Consider the following 11175-nt stretch of genomic DNA (forward strand, 5'->3'; position numbering starts at 1 on the left):
GACATCCTTGACACCCCTGCAAAGAGAACACACTTCAACACAAAAGGCAGTATTTTGCCCAGTGATATAAAGACCACTGCAAAAAATACAGAATAACAGTAAGGTGAAAAAGATTTCAAGAACACTAAAGATTTCAGAACACTAAAGGAATCCTCATCTGCCAAGCTTGAAGGTAACTCCAGCAAGTCTATACCTGCCAAAAATGTGTTCGCCCTACCCATGGCCGCTATCTTGGATATCTTGAGACTTTAGATGGAGAGTACAGTACCTAAAAAGGGGTACAACCAAATTAACGTTTTCTTTAATGTAGTTGCAGATGCTCATCCATCAGTTTTATTGGCAAGGGTTTCTCAAACATACCAACTAGGAAGCTTCTTGGCTGTACCTCCCATTAATGATAAGTGTTTTTTCTTGAGTACGCTTCCTTGAGACAAGTCAGAGAGATTCATGCTGTTTCAGAAAGTAACATATGTTAGAGGTTGGTGGCTAATTGGACTGTCATTTGCTTTTGGCTGTGAGACTTTGCTATCTCTTCCTTCTGTGATAATGAAGAAGAATTTTTATATGTCCCATAATGATGCTCATGCTTTACATAAAGAAAAGAAAATGCTTCATGAATGACTTCTCCAAATTGATTTTCTATAGAATGGGCAAATAGAAATAACAGGCCAAGAAGAATAATCTGTTGGCTATGAAACAGTTTTGAGAACCTAGTTAGATCACAGATATCAAAAGAGTTGACCCTACAAACAAGTCTGTGAACTCTATTTCTGTTGCTGGTATTTACAGTACAATTTCAAGTGACCATATTCTACATAAATGGTTCTAGCAGTGCTTTACCGATAAATTAATGCACTTTTGTTTGTTAGAACCAAAGGTAATTGTAGGCAACATTATCAAAGAGGGAAGATGTAAATATTCATCTCTCATTCATGGCATTATCAAGAGATGTAGACTTCCGGGTTTATTTTCAACTTATCGTGTTCAAGATAAGCATACTGTACATCCCTTAATATTCTGAAAAAAAAATCTTGCCTAATAAAAGAACTTTGCTTCAAACTCTTTACAAACCTTTAAGCTATTATAGATCTGCTCCAGACTCATAACTGTCTTCACTAGATCTTGTGGATCATATATGCATACACACTTATAGGCATTCAGCATTTAAAACTCCTACCTTAATAATTGATTCAGGATTATATTATAAAAGGGTGATAAGAAACTATATGAATTTCTTTATCTTAAACACTCATTAATCAAGTTCTCCTTACATTAGTCACATAAAAAATTAAGTTATTTTCCAAGGCAATTACTATGTATCCAGATGGCACCTGTGTGAAAAATTTACTTTTCCTTTTATCCTTTTATTCTTTTCACTTTTATTATTACAAGCTAAGCTACAACACTAGTTGGAAAAGCAAAATGTCATAAGTCCATGGGCTCCAACAGGGAATAATAGCCCAGTGAGGAAACGAAATGAGAAAATATACGATATAAAAAATAATGATCAATTATAAAATATTTTAAAAACAGTAACATCAAAACAGATTTCATAAATAAACTATCAAAAGACTTGAATCAGGCTGTTCAGCCCTATAAACATTTGCTGCAAGTTTGAACTTTTGAAGTTCTACCGATTCAACTCCCTGATTAGGGAGGTCATTCCACAACTTTGTCACAGCTGGATAAAACTTCTAGAAAACTGGGTAGTATTGAGCGTCATGATGGAGAAGGTGACTATTAGAATAACTGCAAGCCTAGTATTACAAACAGGATGGTACAGTCAAGGAAGATCTGAATGTAAAGGATGATCTGCATTTTGAAAAATCTTATGCAACATGAATGACGAACTAATTGAACGACGATGCCAGAGATTAATATCTTGATCAGTAATAAGAAATTTATTAGACCGTAAGTTCCTGTCTAACAAATTAAGATGAGAATCAGCAGCTGAAGACAAGAGAACAATACTCGAAACAAGGTAAAATGAAAGAATTAAAACACTTCAGAGTAGATTGATCACCGAAAATCTCAAGAATTTCTCAGTAAGACAATTTTTTTGTGCAATAGAAGAAGACAGACCTCCTGTGTCTCTCAAAAGTAAATTTGCTGTCGAGAATCACACCTAAAATTTTAAGTCATACAGGGGTAAAGAAACATTATTAATACTAAGATCTGAATGTTGAAGAGCCACTGTCCTTGACCTACTTACAATCATACTTTGAGTTTTCGTAGGATTCAACTTCATGCCCCATAATTTGCACCATGCACTAATTTTCATTAGATCTCTATTAAGGGTTTCAGTAACCCCAGATCTACATTCAGGAGATGGAATTGATGCAAAGAGTGTAGCATCATCTGCATTGGAAACAAGCTTGCTTTCTAGGCTAAAAAACTTGTCATGTGTATATAGTATGAAAAGTAATGGACCAAGAACACCAGATATCACAATCCTATAATCAATATGGTGCCCATCAACAACTGTTTGAGTTTGAAAACATGCTTCATGATTAACACGGTTAAAGGCAGCACTAAAATCAAAGCCAATCATACAAACTTCCTCACCACAATCACGGGATTTCTGTACAGCATTGAGTTTGCTTTTAGCTTTCCCCAAAACAGGAACCACATGGTTCTGAAACCATTGCAGATTTTTAATAAACTTGAAAAAAAAATTGTTATCATCCAGTTGAGACTGATAAGCTTGTGAATATTAAGAATAGGACTACTGTATAATCATAAAAGTGATCACTTTATTGGGTTTGGAATAAGAATTTTTATTTTACAAAAACTGTTCTCGTGAAAGCAGAACGATTAATTTGTAGTCCCCTTTTCTTTTGTATATGGTCATAAGAACTAAATGCCTGAATTTCAATATATAAGAGCTTTGCAGATAGAATAACCACTATAAATACATTGCAGTATCTCATTAATGGCAAAAATGCATTTATTCTCAATACAGCATGATCTTTGTAAACTTAATGAATTACCAAGCAGACATTTTTTCAAAATGGGATGAGTACTCTACCTCAACCAAAAGTCACCAATTTGAAAATAGATTTTTGGAATTTTCTAAACCTGACATGCCATACTACAAGATTGTATGACCAATTATATTTTGTACATGCAATGCAAATAGAGTGTACATTACATCTGTATTATGCAAGTACAGTATATGTATTTGGAAAGAAGTCTTTAATTTAAAAGATGGAGGGGGCAAAACTAGATGCAAATTTAAAATTCAAAGTTACCTGATGTACTAGATACCACAGAAAAAAAAATTTCACTAAGTTCCCTTGGCATATAAGACTTTTTGAGTTTCCTCAGTAATACAGGTGACAAAAATAGACAATCATGTTATTTCTGTATGATTAAAGAATTAAAATAATTTCACATATACAATACTGTAATGAATTATGCAATCCTGAATAAAGGGGGGTATAAATCTATTTGCTTCACCAAAACTGCATTTGTTCCACCAAAAACTGTTTTTAAGACAACATTAATTATCTTAGAATGTCAACTACATGCATCAAATGAGTCATTCGATTTTAAGAATCAATGTGTTTATAGTATTTTACTGCAAAGTACTAGATTGAATAAAATATATTCCCTAGAACAATACTGGGGTGCTAGGATGATGAAAGGAATAACTAATCTGATTAAAAACTGTCAACTGATATAACAAGGGAGCCCCCAAAAAGGGAATTCATTTTACACTGCGATCCAATTCGTACTACATTGAATTCAGATCTAATACTCATACCCAGCCGAACTTAATGCCCAAGAACCAGTGACTCTCAAGTGAAGTTTAGTGAACATGATACAGTACTACTGTACTGTAAATAGCCAGTCTTGGAATATTTTCAGCAAGAACAAGTAACAAACACAAAGTAATGCCTTGCAAAAGGTCAGTAGAAGGTACATGATAATTAATGAAAAAAGCCACATTTAAATGTTGTACGTTACAAGATGAAGGTTGGATTCCCAATTGCCACAGGTAATTGAGGTGTATAGATGTGATGATACAGGTGAAAGCTACTCACTAACCCTCAAACTTATACTTCTAATAAACTACAGCATGATTTTATAAAATCATTTGGCTTACACTTCTTCCCGGATTGCCAATTTTACGAGAAAAATGTTGGCATGCTTGTGATGCAGTAGTATAATATCTATTCTATTGTAATCAAATGTTCCTCCTCATCACATATCCAAAGCATCAATATGATTTGAGATAACTTTTGTTTTCCCAGCCACTATACCCCATATCAAAAATTCCTCATACATATTGCAATTTTACAGCCATACTTCATTCAAGAATTTGGACATTCTAAGACCACACCATATCAAAAGCTCTTCCATATTCCTAACCAGGTCACTGTCGTTATGCAATTGTAGTACAGACCGTAAGTGCCCATTGCAAGTCTCTGCCCTTTCAGGTTATTTCTCCAATTCATCCATATCATCTCTACTTTCTAATTGCCCTCTCAACTCCTTCTTTGCAGTCTAATGTGTTTTAAGTTAACAGATATGCTCAACACCTCTTCCACGACCAGCCCATCTACCAGTGCTATTCTCAGCTCCTCAATACATATACATTTCTGGGCATTAAAAAATGTATCCCTCAAAATATATTTTACAATCCAGCGCACTTCATGTGGCACAATCTCAGAAGTTCATACAAGCATCTTTTTTACCAATACAGTATATGCCCAGTTCCAAAGACCATTTTTTTCTTTTACTTCCTTTCCAGTCACTATTAGCTTACTTTTGTTTATGGCGATTATCAATTCTCTCCTCTCTACTCTGCTCTTTCACCAAAACATTTCAACCTTCTCCTGATTTGGCTCTTATTATTACATCATCATCGGAAACATCAAGTATCTCAGTTCTACCACTGCGCCATGTGGCCTAATTCCATAATTCTGAACTAAATTATTTTACAGCCAAGAAAAATGCTTAGTGAAACTTTCATTTCTATCTACATACAGTATTCCGTACTCTTCAAACATAACTACTGTGTAGTATATGTGCAGTATTTGCCATATCAAAAGTTTTCCAACATGGGGAAACTTGTGATGACGTTATGCATTACTGGAATTTGAGTCCTAAACATATTACTGTGGTATCAAATACATTTTAAATATATAAAAATAAACTTAAACTTCTCGGTTTATATTATCTAACTAGAACAATGAACCTCATTTAGATACTGTACTATGCATCAATTTAGAGCCTAAAACAAGTCTTGCAAAATCACAAATTAAGTTGATGCTTAAGGTGATAAATTGTATTTCATATGAACACATTAAAAGTTTTCCCTAAAAAAAAATGTTTTGCAGATAAAAAAAAAAATAGCATCTCACAATGGTCAGTCGCACACACCTCCAACTAAAACTACTATCTCAGAGGTGGAGGTATAAGGGATGATTAATTACTGTGCATATGGAATGAAGGGTAACCCCCGCCCCCACCCCCGAGAGAGAAGTCTTTAACCATATGAGGGTTGCATATAGTTCCAATTCCCCCATATCATTTTGCATTTCTATTACAGAATAACAAGACCCTATTATAGCAAAGTTTGATAAGATATGATATTCTACATTAAAAATAAAGTTGAATTCTTTACAAAATCTTTCAAAGAAAGCTTTTGAAAATGTCATGATGCAATCACAAACAATATGTTTTATATATAAAGGAACTACTCATTGCACACACAGTATGAAATAGTTCACAACATACCTCTTCAGATGAGGAACAGTAAGCAATCACATCCTTCAAAACCACCTATCACAAGGATTACTAAGAAATCCAGAGAAGACATCTCTTATTTTTGCTAATATCCTAAATCACAGAAATGGCCAAAAAAAGGACACATACTTACTTCTTAACTAGGTCGACAAAAACTGAAACGACAAAAGGGCTGCGATGGACTCAAGCCGATGCTATTACCAGAACTTCCACATCATCTCAGTACTCTATTAAGAGGCCTTGCCTTGGCTTACTAAGAGGAAAGGAAATACTACATTTTTAGTTTTAGGGTAGGCATATATGCCGATATAAATCCAAGCGAGAAGCATTATGAACATCAGGGAAGTATAAGAATAATAGATTCTATTGAAATTTAGATTTTTGGTAATTTACAACTTTTGCTTTTACCAGGTTTAAATGGTTTCCAGCTTAAGGGGAATGCCTACCAAATTAAATATTCAAATTATGAAAATCTAAATTTCAAATATTTCAATGTCTAAATAAACATTGCGGGTCATTATATACCCCAGTCCGAGATTTCCCACGAATGTCACAAGTTGATGCAATAAATTCTACCCGACTACCATTCCTCAAACCAACACTTTTTCTTTAAAAATGCCAGACATTTTTTTGAAAAGTACATGTTTATATAAAAAATTTCTTTTACCAAAGAAAGTTATTAAAAGACTTAAACATGGATATTCCCTACTGATTATGAGTACATATACAAATAAACTATATAGATTTTTACAATATGAATAGCTATTATTACTCCATATTTTTGGCACATTAAAAATATTTTTCCATTTTCAAAATCAGAAAAAGCTTTTACTCTATTTGATTACACACACACGTATCTGTCAGGCTTATGACTTTTGGGTAGAGGCCAATTTACACACACTGAGAATGGTTTTTTTCACCTCGGCATAGCCAAATTAAAATACACATGAACTAGAGATTTGTTTTTGCACCTTGGTTATAATAACTCTGTATGGGTCCAAATTAAAATACAGTACATATGAACTTCTGGTTTATCACTTTTTATGATGTAAGCAAAATATCTATGCAATACCTAATAGTACCTGTAACTAATGAAAAGGAAAAAGAAAAAAAAAAAAATTTCAAAATACAGTATTCATAGACAACATATTTGTTAGAGGTCTTTAATTATATGGATATTGTATAAAAGTAACCTATCCATCATGTTGTATCAATTATTTTGCTATAGAGTCCTTTCAATGACGTCACTGGGAATCGCCGGCGGCCATGCTGGAGGACATACAAAGCGAAAACATGGCAGCTGCTACAGCGAATATGGACAATGAGAGCGACTTTGTCAAACAATTGTCGGGTGATGATAAGCGTTTTTACAAGCAGAAACTCGATCTAATTGATGGCCTAGATCCATACCAGATGCAGAATTCATTCAGTCAAAATATTGAGGATTTTCCCAGTATTTCATACATTGATGTGGTGAACTACTTGGTACTGTCGGCCAACCCAGAACATGAGTGGGTATACATTTCCACTGAATAATCTGCTCCCAGAATTTGTTGTTTTTCCCTTTAATGCTTTTAAGTCCAAAATTAGATAAACACTGGGCCAATGAAGAGAGTGTTTATAATTATAAAGCTAATATTGATCATTTAGCCTAACCTTGTGTATTATAATTTTTGATTGTCAAAATGTATGTAAAAGTTTTGCATTATAATGTCAAATCAGTTCATGCCTAACCATTGTGTTTGTGTTTGGTTACAAATGTTATAATTTCTTATATCCATATAAACATATTATGGACAAACTTTATTGTAATGCTCTTGGATAATCGTTTTGCCTCCTTTGCAATTAAATGCGCAAGTTTAATTATTTTTTCGATGTTTCATATATAAGCTGAAGACCCCTTCGGGTTAAACCAGCTTTCAGATATTATTATCATTTATAATCAATGTTTATTCATCACATAGGCCTGTATGTCTGCACAATTTAATACACAAATTAAAATAAATATAAATATACACTTAATTATATATAGGCATGAGCACCTAGACGAAATAGAGACCTAGGTAAGTAGCCTTTGTTAATATAGCCAATAAGGGCGCTTTTAATTTTTGTTTTGAAAATCTGAGATGCCCCTTTGATGTTTAAAAATTGAGATGCCCTCTCCCCCTCACACACTACACACTGAACTGACGATGATACTTGTGAAGTCACCCATGCGATCGGATATAGCCCATGTTTACACAGGAATAATGATACTTTTAGGGCCTAGCCGAGACTGACCTGATATGAAATGATCAGAACAGATACGTGCGTAGGGTAGTGAGGATTCACGTAGATCAGCCCGTGATATTCTGATCAACCACAAGTCACGTCTGCGCTTGGATAATTCTTCTGTATCTATGTCCTGATTCTGAATAACTGCCGGTATGCGGTAGAAACTCTTGTCATCTCTTTGTCCTCGATTCCCACAGCCAACAATAGCGCAAAAACTGGGCATTGTGTGAATGTGAATGTGATGAGATGGCTAAATATTCAACAGTTCAACCATAGCTATTCACTGAACGCGTCTTTGTTTGTCCTCCAAGATGGCGGACGGGAGTTTGATGACGTATAATGAAAGGACTCTATACATTTGATTTCTAACGAGTAGTTAATTAATGACGAAATGCAAAATTTTTTACCAAGACAGAGTAATGTCATATATCATTCTACTTCCTTTGAAGTTTCATAATGTGACTAAGGAATGACGATAGAAACTGGAAATTGCATTAAAAAGCCGAGTAAATTTTCTATACAACACAAAAATAAAACAATATATATTGTTAAAGAAACTGAGCAATTTCAAAGCAAAGAAGGACAAATTTTTATTCTGCCTATTCTGTACAGTACAGTAAAATTTATCATTCTTATATCAAAATGATCATATTTTTACAGTTTTTGGAACCATGTAAAAAGGCAAAGAATATCCATTCAAATAACATGTAAAAGATGACTATTTTAATTATTTGCAAATGTATAAACATAGCTAGAAAAAAATTATCTTTGCTCTTGTGAAATTCTCGTACAAAAGATGATCTGAACAGGTCTTATCTTCTCTGTATTTTTGCGTAATAAATAAGCAATGTATAATATTGGGGAAAAGATGAAGATTGCAATGGATCGATGAATAGATTTTTTTTATATATCAATAAAATATATAATTTTTTCCAGAAAACAATTGAGCAATTGTAGCGCAAAGGTCGACAATACATTTAATCTTTATGTATTCAAATTTACGAGTTTTTTTTTTATATACTGTATAAGAAGGCCCTTTCAAATGGTACATACAATATGACTATTGAAATTATTTGTTATTACACAGATACAGGTAAGCAAAATCATATATATATATATATATATATATATATATATATATATATATATATATATATATATATATATATATATATATATATATATATATATATATATGTATATATATATATATATATATATATATATATATATATATATATATATATACATACACACACACACAGAGTGGTCCCTTGTTTATCGCATTTAATGGAGACCAGAGACCCCCGTGATAGGTGAAAATAAGCGAAGTAGGATTGGGACCCTCTCCCGTAACTTTTGTATGTGTGTGCGTGTGTGATTAAAAGAATATTTAAAATACTGTATGTTTATATATGCTTTATATACAGCACATGTACAGTACATTATGCTTAAATCTATTGTAATTAAAGTAAGTATAAAATCATTACAGTACAGTGCTGTAATGTATACTACTTTCACTCACAAATATCATTCATAAATCTTCAACTAATTCATATTAACTTAAATCTACAGTTTTTAATTGCAACATACAAACCATTCATACACACAAACCTCCATCATGTAATACAATATTATGGTGTGCTAACACTCACCAATGACAATAGTATCTTCAGCTGTAATGACTATGATGATGCTGCAAATGACGATGATGATGACGATAAAGGTCATGACAATGATAAGGCTGATGACGATGACAGACCTGTACAGTTCAATGAATGTGATCATGAATGATGATGATGGTGTTACTACACAGGTATAATGAGGCCTTTAAAGCAGTTCTGGAAGCGCCTCATCATCATCAGACATCAACGCTGGGTCATTGTCATCTGCTTGTGAGAGAGGCACAGAGGCTCCCACTCCACTCATACTGTAGAGGGTCGAGGTTCACCCGAAGGCTCTTCAGCTGGAAGCGCTGACAGTGTAGCTGGCTTTTTCAACTTTGTCAAGTACATGGTGTTGGGAGTTGCTGTCGTTGATTTTTCTTTTGTTGCAAAATACCCTTGTATAATGCCATAACTCCATCAACACAGTTGCAAAACTCGAAAGCTCGAACCATGTTCTCATTTACTTCCTGTACAAAGGGTTTCAATGCCCTTGCCATGTTGAAAATTTCTTGCAGGTTCTCCAGAGTAAGGCCTTTATTAATTTCTTCGACTTGCTCTTCTTCACTCGCTGACTTCATTTCAAGGAGGTCTTCGTCTGTTAGCGGATCTGAATGGGCCTCGAGAAGGCTGTTCACATCTTCTCCCGTCATGTCAGCGAATCATTCATCCTTAATTATGCGGGCCAGTGTCACCGCCTTCTCCACTGCTGAGTGATGGATTTCATCAGGAGTGAAGCCTGTGTAATCATGAACAACAGCAGGTCATAATTTCTTCCAACTTGAACTGATGGTTTCTGTTTTCATTTCTTGCAATGCTTGCTGCAAGTTAGTCAAACATGACGCAATGTTGTACTTGCGCCAGTACTTTTTCTAGGTGAAGCCTTCTTCGTCGTCGTTGTCATCTACCGCGATGAAGCCCACCATAGTGGCACGAGTGTAGAGGGCCTTAAATGCACGAATGTCCCATTGATCCATCAGCTGTATGAGCGTTGTGGTGTTAGGGGGCAGAAACTCGACCTGCACCCCATCACACTGCAGGTTTGTTGCATGGCCTCCAGCACAGTCCAACAAGAGAAGGACCTTGAAAGGAAGGCCCTTCTCAACCAGATACAGCTTTACCTCAGGAACAAAGAAATGAATGAACCAGTTGGCTTTCAGGGCTTTAGTTATCCAGGCCTTTGCTATATTCATCCAATAGATGGGGAGCATAGACTTATTTTTATTTTTTCAAGGCCCGTGGATTTTTTGCCTTATAAATATAAGGCCTGGCTTCTTCATAAACCTGCAGCATTATCAAACATGATAAGTGTGACTCGGTTCTTGTGCACCTTGTAGCCTGGTCTGTGCACTTTACCCTTGAAGATGAATGTACGTGATGGCATTCTGTTCCTAAAAAAGACCATGTTAAAAACTTGTTCGGGGAGGTAGTGGCCATCCTTGATCATTTATGGAAATTCAGCCTCCAAGTAACAATGGGCAGC

At 34.6% G+C, this 11175-nt stretch overlaps 1 protein-coding gene across 1 annotated transcript; it reads right to left on the bottom strand.

Moving 5' to 3' along the window:
• Window positions 1-10564: 10564 nt before the first annotated feature.
• On the bottom strand, window positions 10565-10885 carry LOC137627307 (tigger transposable element-derived protein 1-like). Its single transcript, XM_068358389.1, has one exon. The coding sequence runs from the start codon at window positions 10883-10885 to the stop codon at window positions 10565-10567; it is 321 nt and encodes a 106-aa protein (XP_068214490.1).
• Between the last annotated feature and the right edge of the window lie 290 nt (window positions 10886-11175).

The sequence above is a fragment of the Palaemon carinicauda genome, chromosome 35 (genome assembly GCF_036898095.1).
Source record: "Palaemon carinicauda isolate YSFRI2023 chromosome 35, ASM3689809v2, whole genome shotgun sequence".
NCBI lineage: Eukaryota > Metazoa > Arthropoda > Malacostraca > Decapoda > Palaemonidae > Palaemon > Palaemon carinicauda.